The sequence below is a fragment of the Natrix helvetica genome (assembly GCF_964273705.1).
Source record: "Natrix helvetica genome assembly, chromosome: 7".
NCBI classification, from domain to species: Eukaryota; Metazoa; Chordata; class Lepidosauria; order Squamata; family Natricidae; genus Natrix; species Natrix helvetica.
In genome coordinates, this window is record NC_138558.1 from 39,196,275 (window position 1) to 39,220,990 (window position 24,716).

Sequence of the window (24,716 nt, forward strand, 5' to 3'; positions counted from 1 at the left end):
ATTCTCGAAGGGTAACCCTCTGCCCCTTATTTTCCTTCGCAGCTTTTGCTCTTCACCTAAACGATCCCCGAAGCCATGGCGAAGGTAAGCGCTACCTTATTTTTTTCTCCTCGCGGTGTAATTTAAACTCTAACTTACAAGAGGGCTGAAGAAATTTTGAAAGAAGCCCCAGTCGATTTGATGAATATATAAATAAATTGTAACGCTACCGCCAGGACACTTGGGGGGGGGGGTATTTGTACAATGAGATATTTTCAGCCATAAAGATTCCTAAATCCCGAAGGGCGACCTGAAATTTCTGTGAAATAGCTTTTTTTTTTTTTTAATCCAGTTAGCTTGTAATGCCAAACGCACGTTTTGGTTTTAAGGATGAAAAAAAAAGTGAAGGGTAGAAAAGTTATTTTTGAGTTTCTGACTGAACTCTGGTGGCTCTGCTCCCTGCACTTTTACATTAGTTTCCCCCAATATGATATTCTCCAGCTGTGCTGGGACTACAACTCCCAGAATTCCCAGTCAACCAGTTAGGGTTTTTTTTATAATTTGTCAGATAATCTGAAGATAAATGACGGGGGATAAAAAAAATCCCTGTTTGGGGATGTGGGAGGACAGTTTCTTCTTTCTGTTTTTCTTGTAACTCTATGCTGATTTGATCTGGGCAAATTCATCTAAATATTTAAAGAGGCCAAGTTAGGAACAGGATGAGCTCATGCTGCTCAAATGAGTCACCTCATGCTTTTTTCCCCATTTTCCATTCTTTTAGCCATTTTTTTTCTTGAGCTGCAAATTTTTTGGCTGTGAGTTATTGTGTCTTCTTTTTAGCAGTGCAAAGGTCAACAATTAGCTAAATAATGAATTTCCTATTCATTCCTTCTGTATTTTTTTTTTTTTGCCTTTTGGTATTGGATTACCATTAGTCTATATCCTTTTTTTTACAAGTCAAATAGCCTTTTTGAATATTTTTGAACCAGACTAAATCTGAAGTTTTACAGAGTTTTCTTGAAGTTTGCAAAAATGACATGTTAGGAACTGAGATGATTCATAGTATGACTCAAATTCCCAAATGTCATTTAATTTATAAAAGTTAAATGCTCTAAGGGCAGGGATAATGCTGTTTAATCATAGCTCACTCAGATTGTATGCTTCCTGGACCCTATGTAGATCTTTAACTTGATGGCCTCCAAGTTTTGGTATAGAGTTGTTAAAATTCATTTCAACTAACTTGGTCTGTGTTGGATAGACATTGGCAGTTATAGCTCAACACAATGGAGAGTTCCAGACAGCTTTACAAGTGGTTCAACAAATGAACTCCTGTACACTTATTGTGTGCAAATAAGATTATGTTGAATGGCTTGTAAACTCATTTCACAACCCCAGAGAAATGTTAAGTAGCAAAGAAACTGATTTGAACTGACATAACTAAAGAAGTATTTCGAATGCATAAGTATAGCTCTCTTTGTCTCATCATGAGTTGTAATATACTATATAATCTATCTATCTACTTTGATAGATACTTGAGAGGTAATACAGAATATCTGCCAGTTGAATGTGATAAAAAGTTCAGTCACTCTACTGAGGGAATACAAACTGCTATTGGAAATAAATGTTTGGGTATGGGTAAGATTATGTATTTGCATAATGTAGGAATTAGATTATGAATTTGCCAAATACATCACTGAAGATACTTTCAGAAATCATAATTATAAATAATATTCATAATATAATTTAAAATGATAAAGCCTGTATATGAAGTGGATCAATGCATAACTCAGCATAAGTCCACCTTTACTAGTACTGTCTTCAGTCTTGGTTAAGTCACATAAAAATTCTAAAGGGGAACCAACCTGTGCTGATCTAATTAATTAACAATGATTGCTTTATCATTGTTAATTAGGATGCCAATTTACACAAAGGCATCTTGCTAAGCAAAATGCATGGGTTTTTTTTCTTCAGATATGTCTGACAATGAGAAAGAGTAGAGCTACAGAGAGTCTTTAACTTATGATTGTAATTGAACCCAGAATTACTGTTGTAAGTTGTGGTGGTCATTAAGTGGGTCACCATGTGATCTTGGCTAATTTTATGACCTTTTTTGTGGCAGTCTGTAAGTGAATATCATGACTGTTAAGTGAACACAGTGGCCATTAAATATAACCATTTCCTTCAATGGGTGGGGTGTTTTTTGGCTTAAAAGTAAAAATAAACACCAGGAATTTTGATTATAAAACTCCAGAATGCTTTGAATGGTCATAAATGCAAGCTGATTGCCAAGTCCCAAAATATGATCACATGGCCACAGGTGGTGGAGGAGTTGTGGCTGTCAGAACTCCAGAACTGGTCATACCCGCTGGGAGGACCATTGTAACTTTGAATGGTGGCTCAGTGATTGGTTGTTAAATTACTTGTAGTAGGGGCAGGACGGTGGGAACATACAGAGGATAAGTTGTCAGTGGATATGATGGAACAAATAGTTATAATATAGTTGTCTGAAACCTTGATCCACTTTATACAGTTCTTAGATTTCTAATACTCAGGGTGGATTGGAATAGGCCACCTTGACAGTAGTTTCAAGACTGTTATTTAATAGGCTGCAGTAGGCAGTTTAGATAGGTTATATTGTTTTGGAAGGAAAATACAGCAGTCCCACATGAAGCTCAGTGCTGCTCCTGGGATGCTGGTGCCATAGAAACCACAGCCCATGTTCTTCCATATTGCTAATTCTTGAGGGAGATTTGTCAGCAATTGATTGCTCCCCTTTTATTTAAATGTATGGGGCACTCTGATAGCAATGGCACTTGGACTTATATACCATTTAATTTTTATTTGCATTATCTAAGACCAGTTTATTTCTTTAAAAGTAGCATCACCTGCAAATGGTTGTGATAGTTATTGTTAGGAGATAAAGTTACTCTTCTGTTGCTCTGAATTGATTGTATAGTTTAGTAGAAGTCAAACAACTTCGTCTCCATTCTCTCCTGCCTGATCTAGTGACTCTAATTGTTTTTAATCATTGATCCCTTGCATTTTATAATTTTGTATCATTATTCTAGGCAGCCAGCCAAAACAACTTTGCTTAGCAAACTCTCATTTTCTTGGTTTTATATGTTTCACTTTGGTAGGATTGCTATTATGTTATTTTGCTTTTACTGTAACTAGAAATGGTGCTTTAATTATTAAAATCTTTGGAAGTCCTTAAGAAAGTTGTAATATCTTTTGATGATTTTTTAAAATATTTGAACTTAATTTGATAAGTCCAATAAGTTATGATACAAAAGTCATTAATTTTTGTAGATTTATGGTCTGAATCTTAATATTTTATATTTTAAAGCACATTGAAATGTGCATACTTTCCATTTTCTGCCTTCAGCAATACTTTTGAAATGAATGTTAATGGAAATGAAAAACAAATTGCACTCTTTCAACTTGCTTTTGACATTTATAAATGTGTCTTCCCTTTTATAGTGCACAAATTTAAAAATGCCTGCCATAAACTAAATGGGACATTATGCAGGTGTTCCACAAACAGTCAACAGGCTGTTTTTGAAAGTAGCCTTTTGTCTCTAGTTTTAGTTGCTACTAGGAAGATTTGGGGGAAAAACACCCTGCTGTTTAGAATTGCTTCCTCAAAGTCTGCTTTTTCATTAAACACACCAAAGAGCAGTTTCTGTCCATTTTTAAATTTCTAAATTTCCTGCCATTTTTTCTTCATGAAGAGAGGAGGATCCAGGATTCTTCCCATTTTGCTTTGCAGTCCAGGAAATAGAGTGAGATTTCTAAGATAGATGGAAAAGACTTCTTTTTCTTATCCAAACATCTATCGAGATTTTCAGTCATGGTTCTCCCAAAGGTCCTTTTTCAAAAGGCAACTGGGCTTTCTGGTTTTTCTTTGAAGACATTTTGCTTCTAATCCAAGAAGCGTCTTCAGCTTCTTTTCTCATCCAACTGTTCTAAAAAAAATTCCCAAAAAATGAATACAACATCATGGAAGGTCTCCATGCATCTCCTACCTCATGTTTATTTTGGAGATTCAATATTCAAAGAAATTCATCAAAGATAGAATGTGGGGTATGAGAAATGAGTATGTCGGTAATGTAATCAGTCAGTCTTAATTGCAGTTAAGATATATTTTTAGTCTTATGTTACATTGTGGTGCCAGTTGCTGATGTCTAGAATAACTTCCCTTCTACACACCTGCTTATTTGTAACTGGAGTTTTTTAACCTTCACTTGCCTTTTCTAACAATACTGTTTCCATAGTAGCTGCAAATAGGAACGTGTGCACGTCATTCCCAAAAAGTTACAAAGGAGACATAAATAGTCTAGTTTTAGCAATATATGTATAATCTTAGGCGACTCTCAAAACACATAGACTAAGAAAACCAGAACATGCTGCTTTTGACATTAAATTGGATGTGGTCAGACGATGGCCTCAGAACTCTGTACAGCTTCAGCAGCCCTTTCCTAACATGTTGGAGTCATCTCTATTTATTTATTTATTCATTTATTCATTTATTTATTTATTTATTTATTTATTTATTTATTTATTTATTTATTTATTTATTTACTGAGCGCTTATAGACCGCCCCCTCTCCTGAAAGGGACTCGGGGCGGTGTACAGTCCATATCAGAAATACATCACAAAAATAACTATAAAATTAAACAATTAAAAGTTATTAAATAGATAAGAAGATACGAAGGAGGATAAAAAAGGTTTAAAAGAACTGTACAGCTGAGTAAATAGTTTAAAACCCCTACAAATATCCCATAAAATTGAATTTAAAAAACAATTCCCCTAAAATACCAGTTGAAATAAATCTAAATTGAACTCTACAGTTTCCTGACATTCTGAGTGAAGAAAAATATGGTCCAAAATAGCTGTGCTGTAATTAAAACTAAGTAACCTATACAAACATAGTATGTCTAGATATGTGATATAATCCATCTATTTTGTGAACCTCAGTCACTTGCCCCAAAAGTTAAATATAGCCCTTGGTCTCTACAAGATTGTCCAACTGGCTCCTGATTTAAATAAATTTGATTTAATGCTATTTCTGGTTAAATAGAAAATAAATTAAAAAATTGGTCATAATTGTAGAAAATGCAGGATGCCTAAATGTGAATGTTTGAAGCTGGTAGAATTAGGTTCTCCCAAGGCTAAATGTTCATAATACATAGAAATAATAATAATTTTAGAGTCTTAATTTGAATGCTAATGGATAAGAAAATATAATGAAAGCTATCTTTTCACAGAATTATCTGTGGCAATATATCCAATTCCCAAATGAAATTGCTAAATTGCACTAAATATGGGCAACTTACTTGTGGGGCTGATAGGAGTAAATGAGTAAAAGTGTTAAGAATGTTTTCTTAAGGCATGTAGCTTTTTTCCTGGCCTGAGGAATGCACTTGGCTTTTGAGAAGCATGCAAAGGATAAGATAAAGAGAATTACCGTAAGTCCAGAACATGACAGTTTTGAATTGCTTTCATTTGCAATGAAATACAGTTAAAGAAAGTATAGATAATAATTATTCTAAACTCATGCTTGTATTTTTTTTTAATACTAAGCATTATAATTTGAAAGTCTCTGGAGTTGAAAGTGTCTGAAGGCCGCATTTGGCCAAGGATGTCAGATTCTATGTCTTTGATTTATGGGATGAAAGTTGATTTTACATAGAGATAGCATCTCTAATCATGGATAGACTACACGATTGGGAAAAAAACTCCTTTCTGGGGTTCTACACATTTTGTATAGAAGTTTCTTAGGTAGCAAAGTATATGAATGCCTCCCTCCCTCAAGGTCAGCACAAAGTAGAGGATGGGAGAAAATAGGCAGTGATTTCATCCTTACTCTCCCTCTTTCATGAAAGACTTATGTTTTTAATCAAGATAAAATCCAATCCCACAAGGATGATTAATGAAAAGGGGAGTGGGAGGGGATGTGTGGGTCTTTGGTCATCCTGATGTTATTTTCTAAATATTTCCCAGCTTCTTATTACTTTCTCTATGGAGAAGATAGATATTGAAACATAATTTTCCCCCATGAGTTCCAAATAACATGGGAATAAAGGAAAGAAAACAAGTTATTTCACCTGCTTTAACTTTGGTTTACAACAATGAACTTTCATTTAAAAGTTAAACAAACATTAGTAAATTACACTAGCATGTCCTGTTTGATTTGGCCTCAGTTTGATCTTTTGTTTGCTTTGTGACCAGCATTATCTTCTTTGGCTCTTGGCCAGCATTATCTTCCAAATGCTTTCATTTTGTTAGCTATTATCTACAGCAAGCACCGCAGTCATGCTGGCCATAGGTGGTAGAAACTGTAGAACTGTAGGATATGAGAGTCTTGGCTTATCATTTTCTCCATGCACTTCCTCTTGCTCCCCATTCCCTGAGTAGACACATATAGTTTGATCTGATTCTCTTCCTGAAACTTCAAATAATACTCATTGCATTGGTGGCTAGTTAATAGAAACATAGGTATAGTGACTGGTAGTCAACCCTGAGAAACTGGGCTGTTCTTCTGCAAAGATCTAGAAGTTTTAACTACATAATTAATTCCATAGTTTCTTTTCTTTAGTGTTTATTTTTAAAGATTTTTTTTCATTCTGCCTTTATTGTTTTACTTTATAAGTAACTCAAGGCAGTAAACATAGATAATATTCCTTCTTCCTAGGTTCCCCATAACAACATCCCTGTGTGGTGAGTTTACAGAGAGTGACTGGCCCAAAGTCCCCTAGCTGGTTTTCATGCCTAAGCAGGGGTGGGATTCAGCCGGTTCAGACTGATTCAGACGAACTTACAAGGACTAGCTGACCCCTCCTACCCCTCCCCTCCTAGGAGTCTCCACGTGGCCCATTCATCATGCCAGGAAAGTGCAGGGCCAGTGGGGAGGCTCTTGGAGGGCAAAAAATGGGCCCATTTCCAGCGTCTGGATAGCCTCCAGAGCCCGGAGGAGGCCGTTTTTGCCCTCCCGGAGGCTGAGAAAAACCCCTGGAGCCTGGGGAGGGAGAAAATGCTCCCCTGCCTCTGTGGTGCAGGAAGCCGACTATACCCCTATGGCCATGCCCATCCAGCAACTGGGCAGAGAACAGGTTGCTAAACTTTTTCAATCTCACCTCTATGCCTAAGCACCTTTATCATTTCACCAAACTGGTTCCCTTTTTTATTTACACAACAAAATCCTAGTCATCTAGTTAGTTACCTGCAAGATTAGGGTCTCAGATAGTTCTTTGCATGGAATTATTTGTATCCATGGAAATGTATTACAAAATGCTTCATGTTGTTTTCAGCGACTACAGTGTTTCTTCTGTGATACCCATTTTAAAATATTTTGTTGGAATTTTCTACGGGTAGCATTTGTGTTTCAATAAAGTGTAGAGATGAAAATAATAGGAGATATGCATAACTCAATTATTTAATGCTGGAAGATCAGATTCCATGCTTTCTTTTCCCTCTTGAACATCTAGAATATACACTCAAGTTATATAGGTTTTTGCTTTCATTCATAATATAATTGAATAAAGTGCCCAAACAGCTAGTTTCCTTGGGTTATTGGTTGGCCTTGTTAATTAGGACAATCATTGTTTTCATAGTTTTCCTACCATCACCAGAAAAGTTGGTCTCTGCTTGCCTTTCCAATAGAAGAGCAATTAGAGATGATATAGGTTGGACATTATAGGGAATTGGAAATAAAGCATACCTAGTTTCTGATTGGCCAAATAAATAATACATGCGTTTCTTGTGACGTGCTTGGTGGCTGACTAATTAGCAAAGGGGGCCTCTTGAGAGCTTCCATCTTTACAACCAAACACTTGTCAGCAATCCCAGCTGGAGAGAGAGTAAGAACTGCTTGCTAATTGCTGGAATGAGTCTTCATACTGTACCTCAAAGGGAGGAGGGCTAGTCATTTATTCCACTTGCCTAAGAACTATCAGCATGATTATTTTAGTTTGTCAGGATAGCTATCCCATAAGGATCCCATAAATGAATCCCATAATTCATTTCAGGATTCAAAAGACATATATTTGTTGCCAAATTATAAATGACTAATATTCACATGGCAGTTATGCATTTTTTCCACTAAATTTTGGTGGTTTTCTATGCTAGTCCCTTTTGCTGATTTTTAACAATATTATGGAGTTAATATGTGAATATTTAATAACTGAACAAACAATAGTTGAGTTTGTTTTCCGGAAATAAAGAATATAGCTAGTTTCTGAGAAGTTAAGAATGAGGAAGTAGTTGGTCCTCTACAGTGAAATGTACTGATATTGAAAATGTTCCCTCTTAGATTGAAATACTGAGATTTCACGCTATCACGTAACAAGATGGGATCTAGAATAATTAAAGCTAAAGAGAGAATCCTGTTCTACTTAACATGTTGTGGGACATATTGTCCCAGCAATACTTATGATTGGGCATGCTTAATGGGGCTGCTGGGAATTTAAGTTCAGCATTTGGAGTATTGTGGGTTGTTTACTGATTCAGGTGAACAACTGAGAAAATGAAGTCTAACAACGTTCTTGTTTCATGATTCGTGTATGTTAATAATGCCACATACTCATCAAAATAGTTTCTCCAAGCTGAAGCTCCTTAGAATTGTTGGAACTATTTGCCAGGATTATCAACACTCTGGTTGCATATATAGGACTGTGTTCTAGATATACAGGTTAGACAGACTATAAATTATATATCATAATTGTATTATCTGATTTCATTCATATTAAAGCTTTTTTCAGGGGTAAGCTCTTTACAACTGTGTTCCATATAACTCCTATATAAACTAATCACCGAATATGAATTATTTTTCATATAATTGTGCTATGAAAGAACTGCCAGATTGTTAAACCCCTTTCTTATTCATATCCTTCTGGGAAAATTATTTTTAATGTTCGATACCTGTTTTATCAGTAAACTTTGGAAATGTTCCTGTCTTCTTTCTTGTTTGTAACAGAGTGGCTAAACACATACATAACAACACATCATTTTGTTACACAGAAGAGACCGCAAATGCCTTTCTAAAGGATTGTTAGCTGATTCCCAAACCTCCAAATTCTACTGTACAAGCTTTGCTCAAGATCTGATTTGTAATATTTGAATGCAAGCTTTTACCATATAAGAAATCTTTGCACTCAATATTTGCAAATTGTGTCAGATCATATAGATTTGCTACTATTAGATTTAAAGCAGATTATTTTCTAAGGGATCAATATTTAGATTTTTTAAAACTCATGTTTCTTGATTATCAGTTTTCTAATAAATGTCACTAAAAGGATGCTACATGAACAAAATTTTATTTTTCTTCTAGTATACAAGAGGTACTGTAAAAGACGTCTCTGGATTTGATGCCAGAGGTGATGCTGAAGCTCTTCGCAAGGCAATGAAAGGATTGGGTAAGCAGAAGCAAATAATGTCCCATTGAAACCTTTCCTGACATACAGTTGCTATTTTGTGAAAAGGAATGTGAACTCTCTGCAATCATCCCTCTCCTTCCTGTCTACCATGAATTTGGGCTCAAATTTCAGTAGCAGAGAATCTTCATTATGTAGGCTTCCTAATGATCTAGGATGGGTGTTGGCAACGTGTGGTTACTGAGCCACATGGGGCTCCTTCATCCCCCTGCTGTGGCTCCCTGTTGGCTGGCTGGCCCCACCCCTTGCCCTCCCCTCCCAGTCACTCCTGATGCATAGCCTGAGAAGGTAAGGGTGATGGTGGGTATGGAGACTTGCTCCATATTCCAGAGCAGAAGGAAAACGCCCCTGTACTTGCCTCTCATCTTACAGGCGCTTCTTCCGGCTACTGCATGCACTTCAGTCACTCGGGGAGATGCGCAACTTGATCTCTGGCTCGAGACACTGGCCCCTGCCTGGCTGCAGCCAATTCTCCGCATCTTAATGGGCTCCAAGAGGAGGAGGGGATGCCATCTCCCCCATTGTGAAGTGTGCTACATTTAAGTGTGCTGAGAAAGATGCCGTGAGAGCAGTGCCTTGCGCAGCACACTTAAATTTAGCGCGCTTTACAATGGGGGAGATGCCTTCCCCTCCTCCTCCTGGAGCCCATTACGACACAGAGCATCGGCTGCAGCCGGGCTGGGCCAGTGTTTCAAACCAGAGAACTTTGCACATCTCCCTGAGCAACCGAAGTGTGCACAGCAATAAGAAGCACCTGGTAGATAAGAGGCAAGTACAGGGGCACTTTCCTCCCGCTCTGGAATATGGAGTGAGTCTCCATACCCACCGTCGCCCTTACCTTTTCAGGCCATGTGAGGAGTGACTGGGAGAGCAGGCCGAGGGCGGGGCTGACCAGCTGACAGAGAGCCACAGCAGGGGAATGAAAGAGCTTCATTTATCTGGTAATCTGAAATGACTCTTGATTTAAATCATATGGTAAAAAGCACCCAAAGAAGAAGAAAGAACATCAGCAAAAAAACCCACCCCAACTCTCCCCTGTTTCAAGAGGGAACACACACACGCACATACAAGAGGGAGAGAGAAAGAGGGGGGGAAAGAGAGATGAGAAAGAGAAAAGTAGACAAAGAAATGAGAAAATGATGGAGGGAGAGAATGAGAGAGAAAAAAGAAACAAATGAGAGAGAGAAGGGGGAGAGGAACACAGAAATGAGAGCCAGAAGGAGAGAAGGAGAGATGTAAAAGAGGAAGGAGAGAGAGAGAAGGGGAGAGAAAGAAAGAGGGAGAGGAAAAAGAAGAACGAGGGAGGGAGGGAGAGAGAGGGAGAGAGACCCATTTTCCAAGGAAAACACCCAGAACCGTGTGACTGGGTGGGAGTGATGTTGAGTTGGCAACACCCACCCAGGTTTTGTGACTCCTAGTGTTTTCTGAGGAAAACGGGTCCAAATGGCTCTTTGAGTGTTGGAGATTGGAGACCCCTGATCTATGATCAGAACTAATTAGTTTGGGGAATGATCAGAAATAGAGTTGGATTCCTGCTGTAGTGTGAACATTAGACAGAGTAAAATAATGTTCAAGGATGTTGGATTATTTCTCTTTACAGGAATCTGATTGGATGTGAGATAAAATTTAAAATAGACCTTAAAATGTTCTACTGCCAGGATCAGAAATATATCACTGTGGTCACCAAGTTCTCTTTATGCTTTGGCTTGGCAATATTTTCATAGCTACTTGCATAAGCAGACAATAATAGCAAAAGCACTTAGATTTATATACCGCTTCACAGTGCTTTACAGCACCGCCTAAGTGGTTTACAGTCAGCATATTGCCCCCAGCAATTTGGGTCCTCATTTTACCAACCTTTGGAAGGATGGAGGGCTGAGTCAAACTTGAGCTGGCCAGGATGACACATTAAGGAAACAGTCATTAGAATGGGAAAGGACCATTTAGGTCATTGAAAGAAATCCCTTATACGGTATAAGAATCCAAATTAAAGCATTGCCAGTTTCTTCAGTATCCCTTCATAGTCCCCTTGTTGCCACTGTTGCTCTTTGAACATGTTCTACTTTCTCTGAATTATTAAATGGCGCTGCTTAAAATTTTACATATATGTATAGAAATAGTAATTAGACATATATCACCCCACAGTGCTTTACAGCACTCTCTGGGCAGTTTACAATGACAGCATATTGCCCTCAGCAATCTGGCTCCGTGTTTTACTTGAGCTCAAAAGAATGGAAGGCTGAGTCAACTTTGAGCACCATCAGGATTGAACGACAGGCTGTGGGCAGAGCTTGCAATACTGCATTCTAACCCCTGTGTCACCAGGGCTCCCTAGATATACTACTCAGGTTGGATAGTATGTGTAACTATAGTATATGTAACTATTAATCTGCACTCATATATATAACTATTAATCTTTACATTTGAACATTATTTCAATTGTACTATGTAGAATGTTTATGGGGATTCTTAATTGTTCAGGTCAGGGTTGTCCCAAAGGTTTTTTTTTTTCTCAAAGAACTGAAGAAGCTTCTTGGATGAGAAGTGAAATGTTTTCAAAGAAAATAACAAAAAAAGGCCACTTCCTTTTGGAAAAGCACCTTTGAGGTACTATCTTGTTTCCCTGAAAATAAAAACTCCCCGGATAAAAATCCCAATTGGGCTTTTGAGCGCATGTGCTAAAATAAAATCCTCCCCCAAAATATTGCAACATAGCAGCAGCCATTAGGTGACCACGCTCACCACCTCCTGCACCTCAAAAATAATAAGACCTCCCCGAAAATAAGACCAAGTGTTTATTTCGGGAATCAAAAGAAAATAAGACCCTGTCTTATTTTCAGGGAAACACGGTATGTAGAATCTTCTTTGGGACAATAGAATTGTTGCTTTGGTGTTTAGTTTTTTTTTTTAACTCGAGTTCCTGAAAAGTTAATGACTGCCTCAGTATCTTTATCTTAACTTTTAGTCATACAAAAGAAATATTGACTTAACTTTATCTTAACTTTTATTAATGCAAAACAAATTCTGAAGGCCAGATAGTGAATAAGAAACAGACGTTTTATTCAAACTTACTGATTTATACTGTCAGGCTCAAGCATCCAGAATGACCTTGGAATAGTTTCCAAAAGAAGCTTTATCGCTAGTCACCTACGTTACAAGAAATCTTGCCAGATTGACTGCATTTTCTTGGGAGTGGTCAGATAAGGCTTTAGGGATTCTAGGGAGGTCAGACCTGTGTGGCTTCCTGCAGTGCAAGAACTCCAAGCTTGGCCCCCTCTTAACACCTTCCTTCAGTCTAGTTCAGAGATCTTCAAACTTGGCAACTTTAAGACTTGTGGACTTCAACTCTCAGAATTCTGGAGTTAAAGTCCACAAGTCTTAAAGTTGCCAAGTTTGAAGACCTCTGGTCTAATTGGAGATTCCACCACATATATTGACTTAGTCTCCAAGAAATATTGATGCAAACAATGTGTTTAAATGTGGAGGAAACGCTTCTATGAAAGTTTTTGCTAATCAGTAGTGCTTGCTTATTCAAATCCAGTTAGTTGTGCAGTCTTGTTCATAGTTTTGTTTTTTGTTTTTGAATGAGGGTACATATGCATGCCTTCTATTGTGAAAGTTGTCACAAAGTTAAATCCAATTTGCTACCTAATTATGTGATGTCACTCGGAAGTCTGCTGCTAGTTTTTGCTCTTTTTTCTTTTAAAAGATGCTCAAGCAGTGGATTTGCAAAGAAGCATAGGCCTTGATAATTATTCTCAATCATCCACACAAATTTGGTGGAAAACAATGCTTGAATTGAAACAGTGATTGAAAATGAGGCTCAGTGGCTAAGACACTGAGCTTGTCGATCAGAAAGGTTGGCAGTTCGTCTGTTCGAATCCCTAGTGCCGTATAATGGAGTGAACTCCCATTACTAGTTCCACTTTCTGCCAACCTAGCAGTTCGAAAGCATATACAAATGCAAGTAGAAAAATAGGAACCACCTTTAGTGGGAAGGTTCCGTGTTCCGTCATGCCGGCCACATGACCACGGAGATGTCTTCAGACAGCAGTGACGTGCGGTGAGCTTTATGGCTGGTGAGGCTGGTGACGTCATCAGGAAGGCGGGGAATGGGACCACGTGTGCTGGAGGCTCAGGCTGCCTCAGCCTCCAGCACACGTGATCCCATTCCCCGCCTTCCTGAGCGTGCTCCGCCGGCTCGCACTCCGCAGTCCTCGAAAGCGACTGGGGAACGACGAGAACCTTTCTGCCTCTGCTGGACTTTGCGCGCTCCTCGCGACTGCATATTGGAGTGCGCAAAATCCAGCAGAGGCAGGAAGGTTCTCGTCATTCCCCAGTTGCTTTCATGCCTTCATGCCGGGAGCGCCGAGAACATTTCTGCCTCCGCAGCTCCCAGGCGCGGACGTCCCTGTCAGACAGCACTGGCTTTTTGGCTTTGAAACGGAGATAAGGACCCCTAGAGTCAGGAATGACTAGCACATATGTGCAAGGGGAGCCTTTTACCTTAATGCTTGAAAAAAGTAAGAGAATGGATATTACAAAATGGTCTTCTTTTGAATTTTTCTTTTGCTGCAAATATTTTCATGGGTGACAACTAATATACATTCCATTTTTTTCATTACTGAATATATGTGTGCGTGGTTATTTGTGCAGTAACTGACTCACAGGTGCAATGGTGACAAAAAGGTAGCTTTGAGACCAGTCCTTGTGTTTATGAACTTCACAGGAATGTAAAGCCAAGGAAAGCTGAAATAATTGTAAAATCATGGTGTTTCACTTAGTGACTGCTTTGCTTAATGACTGAGTTGCTGATACCAGTTATGCTCACTTAAGAAGTGAGGACTACCTTTACGTTAATGTAGAGTTTTCTAGTAAGAGATGATTTCAAGAATAGAACGATATGGACTTAATGTGTTCATTTACATTCATTCATAAACTATTGCTATTCTTTCAGTGAATGATTTTATTTTAACTTGCATAATTTAAGGAACTGATGAAGACTCAATCTTGAAGATTCTAACAGGCAGAAGCAATGCTCAACGCCAGGAAATTGCAGTACAATTTAAAACTTCTTTTGGCCGGGTAAGTAGGTGATTCTACTTGTGCTTTTTCATATTACAGATCAGTGATGGGTTCCGGATCCCGTTTCAACCGGTACGGTTGAAACGGCACGGCGGCATCCAGATGGACGCGCGCAGTGCCCACATGTGTCTTGCCATCCAGAGACGCCTCCGTGATGCTCCAGCTGCTCGGTGGAGCGTCGCGCAGGCGCTGTATGCGCCATATGCGGAAGCGCCTAAGTCTTTAAAGACAGATAAGGAGCGCGGTAGGTGGGCCCACCGGAGCACCGTACTGGAGCTGTACCCGGTGCTCCGGGCAGGCTCCAGTAAGCCCGTACTGGGGCGAATCGCCTGCAACCCACCTCTGTTACAGATATTTCACGATGGTTAATGCTTTTGGGTGGCTGGCTATTACTTGTTTATTTCTCTTACTGTTCACTTCTGTGTGTGTGTGTGTGTGTGCGTGCGTGCGTACACACACACACACACACACACACACATTCATACATACATACGCATGCACACATACATATATCATATTTTTCGCAGTATAAGACGCACCTTTTTCCCTCAAAAAAGAGGCTGAAAATCTTGGTGCGTCATACATTGAATACAGCATTTTTTGCCTCCCGAAACCCCGGCTCCTTTGCAAAAATGTATGTGCATAGCCTTATGGAGACTTTCAGAGAGCTCCTGGGGGCTGGGGAGGGCAGAAATGAGCAAAAATGGGGTTGTTTTTTGCTCAATTTCCCCCCCCCCCCCAGACCCCAGGAGCTCTCTGAAAGTCTCCATAAGGCTATCCATGCCCCTATTTTGAAAAAAAAGCTAGTTTTCACAAAAAATGGGCCGTTTTTGAGAGGTTTGCAGAGTGCAAAACCTTTTTTAAAAAAATTTGCTTCTTCAAAACATTGGTGTGTCTTATACTCTGGTACGTCTTATACTCCCAAAAATACTGTACATACATACATATATATCAGAGGTGGGGTGCTCCCGATTCAGCCCGGATTGGGTGAACTGGTAGTAGCGGCAGTGGGAGACTCCACCCATCCACCTGTACGCTTCTGCGCATGTGCGCATGAGCGAACCAGTAGTAAATAAAATGGAAACTCACCACTAATATATATACATATCTTCAAACATTTATATGGAATATTAATATGACAAGGTCTACATGGAATAACTAGAACTGAAAGACTGGTATATGTATTTCTCATTGATGATCTCTGGAGGGCCAGAGATAGGGGTTGTTCCTCTATCCTGGTCCTATTAGATCTCTCGGCGGCGTTCGATACCATCGACCATGGTATCCTGTTGCACCGGCTAGAGGGGTTGGGAGTCAGGGGCACCGTTTTACGGTGGTTTGGCTCCTACCTCTCTGACCGGACGCAACGTGTGTTGGCAGGGGAACAGAGATCGACCCGGAGGCCACTCACATGTGGAGTGCCACAGGGATCGGTGCTCTCGCCTCTCCTGTTCAACACATACATGAAACCGCTGGGCGAGATCATCCGTGGTTTTGGGGTGGGATATCATCTGTATGCTGATGATACTCAGCTATACATTTCCACCCCGAACCACCCCAATGAGGCCGTCGAAATGATGTCCCGGTGTTTGGAGGCCGTACGGGTCTGGATGGATGGCAACCGACTAAAACTCAACCCTTCCAAGACGGAGTGGCTGTGGCTTCCGGCCTCCCGGTTCAACCAGGTGCTTCCATCTCTGGCCATCGGGGGCGTGCAACTAGCCCCCATGGAACAGGTGCGCAATTTGGGCGTCCTCCTAGATGCCCGGCTGTCCATGGATGACCATGTAACAGCCGTGGCAAGGGGGGCGTTCCATCAGGTCCGCCTGATGCGCCAATTGCGCCCCTTATTGGACCGGGATGCCCTACGCACAGTCACCCATGCGCTAGTGACGTCTCGCCTGGACTACTGCAATGCTCTCTACATGGGGCTTCCCTTGAGATGCACTCGGAGACTGCAGTTGGTCCAGAACGCGGCCGCGCGGGTGATTATGGGGAGGACTAGATACTCCCCTGTAACACCTCTCCTGCGCGAGCTGCACTGGCTTCCTGTAGTCTACCGAGTGCGTTTCAAGGTTTTGATTATGATCTTTAAAGCGCTTCATGGCACAGGGCCTAGTTACATGCAGGATCGCATCCTGCCCCACACATCCCTGCGACCAATTCGCTCACACAGAGAGGGACTTCTCCGGGTGCCGTCCGCCAAACAGTGTCGGGGGGCGACACCCAGGAGCAGAGCCTTCTCTGTGATGGGCCCAGCCCTGTGGAATGACCTCCCCCGTGACATCAGGATTACTTCCGACCTCCGCTCCTTCCGTGTACAGCTGAAGACCCACCTCTTTCAATTATCTGGCCTGGCTCAACCGTAATTTTTCTCACTCCTCCTGACTGTCTTTTTAAATTTTAAATTTTAATTGTACATTGGGTCTTTTACAATTGGGGTATTTTAATGGGGATTTTAACTGTCTAAATGTTGTAATTGGTTACCTCCTCCGTGCATGTGTGTCTCTGTATTTTTGTATGTTTATGTGTTTGTACACATGTTTCTATGTTCTATATGCCCATTGTACGCCGCCCCAAGTCCTGCCTGGAAAGGGAGCGGCTAATAAATTCAAATTTATTAATTTATTATTATTATATTAATTACTTATTCTTTATTCTGTCATTTAGGATTTGGTCGATGACCTTAAATCGGAACTTACAGGCAAACTGGAAACGCTCATGGTTTCCCTGATGCGACCTGAAAAGATTTTTGATGCACATGCACTAAAACATGCCATCAAGGTAAAATGATTTATTTATCTAGAATGGAATCTTTCCTTTTAATTCTGAAGTTAACAGTTATGACAAATGATCTGTTTGGTTATAATATTAGTTTTCATTGTAATAAAAAATATTTTCAAATCAACAGATTTTAGCATTACCTGTGGGCTTGAATAAGAATGTTGTTATAAAACTCTTTATAATATAATATTCAGGGAACAATGCACCTTTTAAATTACATTTATGGTTGAATTTCAGTTTATGCTGCTTTGCATCTATTGGGTGATTTTTAAGCAGCTGCTTACAATTGTTTTGTATTAATTAAATACACTGTATGCAAAAAAGTAAGAAGGGACAGAGGAAATCTATGTCCAGGCTAAGAATCAGCTAAATGCTTATAGAAAAAGGCAAACTATATTTGAAGATAATAGCCAACTTTTATTCTTGTGAGTTAAATTTTAAATCATGTGAGTTAAAAAATTACTCTTAAGTACTCCTTAGAGCCTCGTGATCGTGGGTAATTTTGTTACCAATACTGTCACTCGACAAAAATTCCTATGTAGCATTGCAGTCAAATATTGATTTTTAATGCTAATATTTGAAGGAAGGTAGATACAGTTTAACTTAATGAGTCAGTGGGAAAAAACCCCTAACACTTAGGATCTGATTCAAGTGATAACATCAGTAAGGTACTGGACAGAAGAAAGAAGTAGGTTGGAAAATCAGGTGATTTTTCTTCCTCTTCTCTCCCACAGAAGAAGCAGCTGGGAACTTTGGAAAGGGATTTTACGGCAGTCACACTGTGTTAATGATTACAAATGTACTGTTAATTTCATATCGATTGCAGAGTGACTAGGTGTCTTTAGCTTTTGAAGCCTAGAACAAGCAGCCATTGACTATTTCTCTCAGGCCCTTCAATTGCGCTAGTTTTTTCTTTTCTACCTCAGGAACTAGATCTATACATTTGTCAGGAAGCTCATGACCATTAGCCATCTCTTCATAAGTGTAGGTGCATTTACGAGACTCTGACAGAGTGAGAAATGGTAGTTCTCTGGATATCTGAAGGAGGGGGCATTTTCTCCTTTACCAACCTACTTACATGCTGTGAAGGTAATTCCCAAGGCTATAGTGGGTGACTTAAAACCAGTGGGTTTTATGTGATCCCTTGGCAACCCTGTTGATACCTCAGAACCCTGAAATCACACTGGAAACTTTAGCCATTTCCCCCAAGTTTCTAAATTGTGCTATGCTGCAATGTCGCCTTTGTTTCTCCTTAGTGGGATATGTGAACCCAGCCAATGTGCCTTGTTCCTCAACCACAGTTAAAATTAACCCTGCTTAGTATAATATGATTTTTTTAAAGTGTTGGGTGGTTTTGTTCTTGTACTCTGTAATTGAAACCAGCCATTTCACATCAATATTATTAAATAAGCCAAGATTGAAATGTTTAGCGATTACTTGGTTACATTTGGATCCAAAATAAGGCTATATCTGACCTGTTATTTCCAAAGTGAGTGAGTTAAAGAAATAGTAGGATAGTGACCATGTGAATATAGGTTTTTTTTCCTGCTAGTTGTGAAAAACAGCTACCTGATCTCTTTACTCCTAGTTGCACCCACTTCTATAAACCATTATTATATGAACTGCCAGTTATGAAACATTCCTATACGTTTTCCAAACATACTTATTTTATGCCAATTTCTAATATATGATAGGCATTTGTATTTCATTCCAAAATTCTCAGAGCAGGAAAATAAATTGCTATTGGTTGCCCTCCATGAAATTGTCTCTATCATAGTAGAGCAAAACTAACTTGTGATGCTTGTATGTATATGAGTACTAGAACAAAGATGCAAACAAATACTAAATGTATTGGCAGATAAGTAAATTACAATTAACTAAATTCAGGAAAATGGAAATATATTAATGTAATTATCAGAATGGTTTAAGAAGGCCAGGTGCTGCAAGAAAGAAATCTGCATAGTTTAAGAATAAATCTTTTACGTAGTACTAATCTGACTTTAGCTTTTTGCATTCCAACTATGCATACATTTTTATAAGGTTTATACAGACTAGAATGCCAAACATGTTCAAATGCACAGCTTCCTTTATTAAACATAAGATGGTTTTACCACTTATTGAAAAAGTATGACAATTAAGTGTTCAATCCTGGCAAACAGATTTATAAATTATAATAAAAGTCTATTTTTGTTAAACATTTGTTAATTTATTTAACATTTTATTAATTATAGTAACAAAATTCTACTACTGCCAAAAGTTTTTAATTTTTCTATTATTTATTCCAAGAGTTGGCAGAAGAAAGAGAAGCAGTCTGAATTCTTTTGAGCTAAAAAAAACTGTTCAGCAAAATCTGTTGGACAAAAGGACTGTATTACAGGAATTCAAATTTCATCAGTAAGCCTTGCCACATTTCCTGTATGAGTCAGTTGTAATCTATTTATGTAGTTTCACCCACCCTTATGGATCTTATGGTTAGGCATTCTCAAACTAAGAAATAGGCATTCTTGAACATTATGGATTTATTTCAAATATATTGGAATTATGCTAGTATTTCTTTACATTCTGGTTATAAAGTAAAATTTTTGATCTGATATTTCAGCATAAAAGAAGAATTATAGAAAGAACTGCAAGTCAGTTTGATTGTTAATACTGTACTAAGAAAAATGATATGATTTCATGAACTCATTACATTGGTTTCAGGGGGCAGGAACTGATGAACAAGTCTTGACTGAAATTCTTGCATCTCGGACACCTGCTGAAATCCGAAATATAAAGCAAGTTTATCAGGAAGGTAATTTTTGGTTGTGGGTATGTGGCATGTTTCTGGGGTGGACAATTTGTGGAAGCTTAGATCATTTAGCCAATTTTCTCAATACAATATGTTCTGTACAAGAATAAATGTTATGGCATTCTGAAATCTAAAATGACTGGCCTTTGAATAAAGGAAATGTTTAGACATGCATAACTCTTTAACAACTGTATTTTTTATTTTTAAATTCAAATTTTGTTTAATAATGCATATGGTTTTGTATTTTTTTGCAGAATATGGAGCTGACTTAGAAGATCATATCACATCAGATACCTCTGGCTACTATCAGCGAATGTTGGTAGTTCTTGTACAAGTAAGGTCCTAAGATTGAAATCAAATAAATGGTTCAGAAATTGACCAGCTCTTATATTAACTTGTGTACTTTGGATCTTTGGGACTGGACTTTGGAAACATACCGCAGGCAGTTAGTGGGCTTTGTTGAGGAAGAAGAAAGGAAGGATCGGTGAGTGGATAGAGTTGGTTTGGAAGTCACATGCAGCTCTAGAGCTGCAAGATACCTAACCTGATGTATCTTTCTTTTCTAAATTGTGACAAAAGTAATACCATTGATGCATTGATATTTTTGTTTCTTATCTCTAGTCTTGGTTGACTTCCATATTTCCTTATGGATACACATCTTGTAGTTGTGCTGCGTTGTGCAAAGCATATGCTAAGAAAGAGAGAGATAAAGAAAGAAAGAGAAAGAAAAAAGAAAGACTTGACCATGACATAATAACTACTGATTTTTAAATACTATCTAATTATAGTCTTGATTCACAGAGTCATAACACTTTTTCTTGTACTCCATTTAGGCCAATAGAGACCCTGATGGCCAGATTAAAGAAAGCCTAATTGAGCAAGATGCTCAGGTAGGTAAAGATTCCCTCTTTTTGTTTCACCTCAATATATCTAAAATAGGACCATCAGGACGTTAGAAAGTAAGAGATCTCAAGTGATTGAACAAGCTTGATTCTAGTATGGAAACGATACAGGCAATTTTTTCAGTTAAGCATCATTACCGTAAAGAAGCCAGGAATTCTAGCTATTTTTTCCCTTGTATGAAGAACAATAGTTGTATAATTACTGCATTATAAATAAGTGAATAATAAATAAGCATATATACAGAATGAAGAAGTAAATAACTGAATCACTTTTTGGAATTAGTGCTGGATCCCAGATGTCTCCTTGAATTGTATGGTTCCATTCTCAAACTATCTAGGGTAAATTATTTCTAGTTTGAATGTTTATGTATGCTGCAAGTAGGTCTTTAAGACAGCAAACATCATTTAGTTTTGGAAACAAAAAATGTGACTATTGTTTCCATTCCTCAAAATAGTTCTGGAAAATGGTATGCTAGAAAAATGAAAAAGTTGGTAATAAAAGTTTGAAGAGTTTATAATTGACATCCCCTTTTAAAAATTGGAAATAAGGGATATGGTTTACGTTTTCATGTCTCCAAGAGACATCAGTTTGGAATGCTGTCCTGGAGATCAACCCAGGAGACCTTATTTTTGTACTGAAATCCTTAAATTTGGTATCTAAGTAAGTGGCAGCACCTAACTGACCTTGATTGATCTTAAAAAGGCAAGCTGAATTAGCCATAATTAAAAGGACTTGAACAGGAGACAGCTACCTAACTACTACCCTACTGTTATAAACTTGGAGACCCAGTTTCTTGAAGTCTAAGTAACTACCTGGAGGCAGCCTCTACGCAGCAAAGAAGTAGTTACTTTTTAACCTGTAACTCCAGTTGATGCTTTCTATATGAAATGGGGAAAGGAGAAGGAAAGTTCAGGCTTGTTTTATTTGCAAAAATGTTTTGCTAACTATGAGTGTCTCACTTCCATCTATGGAAAAGCTTTGAGCTAGTGCTTCTCTCCAAATATTGGTGGACTATATTTTAGCAACTTCAAATATCATTTAGAATGCATTTCATTTATTGTTCTAGTTGTATCCAAGAAATTCTCTAGTGAGACTGATTAAGCTGGTTGGGCAAATACTATATTGTGTAATATTGGTAGTTTCATAATTGATCCTTTCCTACTTTATTCATTCAGACTTCTCCCAGGACCTGTATGTGACAATACGTAATTTATTTGTGTCCATTTTAACTCTTATTCACTGTGGCAGTTTTTTTTTTAATAACTTGGTACGTTTTCAGTATTAAGGGCTGGAGATTGTGGAGTTGAAGTCAAACATATATGGGAAACCACCAGATGGAGATGAGGGTACTATACTGTACTGGCTGACTTTGATGTATGACATATAATTAATATTACTCAGAGTGTATGAAGGATTTAAAAGAAGGAGTGCAAAAACTACTTGTGTAACATTAACATTAATTCAAAGTAATTATAGTTCAGAGCATATAAGTGTTCCAGGAATCCTAGGAAAGCAAATATTCCAATGATAATGTATTCCATTGTTCTGTTAATATTTGGTTTACACGCTGGAAAAAGGAGTGGTAGCAACCAATAATTTTGTTGCTCATAGAATATCATATTTCTTCTTAAATCAGATAAGCTTTACAGTTAATCATAGTAATTTAACTGCTTCTTCATAGGATAGTGTTTTCTATCAACAGATATTTAAGTTTTAGATGGTTGAGAAATGTATGCTCCCCCAGAAAAAAAGAAGACAAAAAGGGCCACCTTTATGTTGCTCTTGCCTTCACACATTGTTTGTTCTGTACCTTTTTATGTCTTGTTTGATACAGATCTTAGTATTGTGCCAGCTAACAAATTATACATGGATATCTTCTTTGTATAATCAAGTAGTAGATCCCTCAATAGTAATATGTATTGTCATACAGAGGTGCTGGGAGAAGATTATATAAATAAAACAAGGAATTTCTATGGGCGCTTATTATTTTTGAGGTGCAGGAGGCGGCAAGCCTGATCACCTCATGGCTGCTGCTGTGTTGCAGTATTTTGGGGGAGGGCTTATTTTAGCGCATGAGCTCAAAAGCCCAATTTGGCTTATTATCCGAGGAGGGCTTATTTTCAGGGAAACAGGGTAATATTGATACCTGTAGTAGTGTGTAGGAATGTCCTTGGAAGACAAGAGGAAAAGCTGCACAGTAACAAAAGGCAGCCAAGTCGTCAGAAAGAATGGAGTTGAGGCAAATGCCTCAGAAGAGACCCTCCCTAGTTTCTTGAATTATAAAGACAAAGGGGGGTTATACTTGCAGACTTCCAAGATTCTGTTAATGGAGCTTGCAATAAAGTTATAGCTAATACTTCTCTGTGTGCCTCTTGTCTGAATTACATTGTGAAGTTGACAATAATTCAGCTTGTAAAGTTTACAGGTAGTCTTCGAGTTATGATCATTTGTTCAATGACTGTTTGAAGTTATGGTGCTGAACAAATGGTACAGTAGTTAAAATTGGTTCTTGAACTTCTGGCCATTGCAGCAACTCACAGTCATATGATCAAAATGTGGGCATTTGGTGACTGCCCTGCATTTATGTCTGGTCACAGTGTCCCATAGTCAAGGTATTCTACTTCAACTGCAGGTCCCAGATCTGCCTCTGTTTCAACCCCAGGTCAATTGGAGACAACGGAAGGGAATGATAGATATACTGTAGGTGTAGGTAGTGAAATGCAGGACAGCCAAAAGATGAGAGATGAGAGGGAAATGGAGGAGTTAAACCAGAGGCGGTTCATGCAATACAGGAGAAGCATGAGGTCCTTGCCAAATGATCACATTGTCCTGACCTAACAACCACAATCTGGACTACTGAAACTGTCCTTACAGTTAAAGAATGTCAAGCATAGGAAATCAGGAGTCCAGGCAGTTTAAATGCATATTATATGCTAATGCTCACTACAAGAATCTGAACTACTAATGGTAAAGCAATGGTAGACAATAGATAAAGAGTCAACAGAATTCAAGGTGGACTGGACTTAGATCTCTTGTGGGTACAAAGGGACTCGAGACTAATGATGTGCTTGACACCTCCCTCAGGCTCTGCCTGGTCATTCCCTAGAAGGATAAAGTTATCTTTTCTGCTTTATCATTTTAAATTGAATTATGACTTTGTCATAAGGTTGTTATGAAATTAAAGGTACAGAGATGATACTGATTCATTCTGTTCCAGAGAGGTATTTGAAAAGTCATTTAACACTCTTTATGTAAAGACACTTCTGTTTCCAAAAAATGGATTAATCCATGATACATCTCGTCATCATTATCTTTCTTTTATAAGAGCTGGACTTAGAATCTGCTTTTAATCAGATAGATTGGACATTTTAAAAAGCCACTTATTAAAAGAGGAAGCACATTAATTTTATAACAGATAGTCCTCGACTTACAGTATGACCACAATAACAGTTTATATTAAAATTCCTTGCAGTCATGTCAGATGCAATTTTATGACAGTTTTTACAATGGTTAAATGAATCACACTGTGTCATTAAGTAAATTATATGGTTATTAAGTGAATTTGGCGTCTTCAATATAGTGTACAAATAAATTACTATATATATTTTTTATCATTTACAAGGTCTATTTTGAAATGGTTTAAATTGTGTGGTTTTAAAAAACAGACTGGCATCTAGAATTTATTTTCTTTTAGAAAGTATTTGAATTATTCAACATGAGGCATCATCTGCATTCCACAATGTGAA

At 38.3% G+C, this 24,716-nt stretch overlaps 1 protein-coding gene across 1 annotated transcript in view; it reads left to right on the forward strand.

The window, feature by feature from the left end:
- Positions 1-37: 37 nt before the first annotated feature.
- ANXA5 (annexin A5) overlaps positions 38-24,716 on the forward strand; it is a 29,912-nt gene continuing 5,233 nt past the window's right edge. Inside the window, exons 1-7 of the mRNA XM_081959912.1 lie at positions 38-84; positions 9,308-9,392; positions 14,401-14,495; positions 17,166-17,279; positions 19,980-20,070; positions 20,322-20,401; positions 20,901-20,957. Coding sequence (XP_081816038.1) covers positions 76-84; positions 9,308-9,392; positions 14,401-14,495; positions 17,166-17,279; positions 19,980-20,070; positions 20,322-20,401; positions 20,901-20,957 — 531 coding nt within the window. The 5' untranslated portion in view covers positions 38-75. The remainder of the gene's footprint in view (positions 85-9,307; positions 9,393-14,400; positions 14,496-17,165; positions 17,280-19,979; positions 20,071-20,321; positions 20,402-20,900; positions 20,958-24,716) is intronic.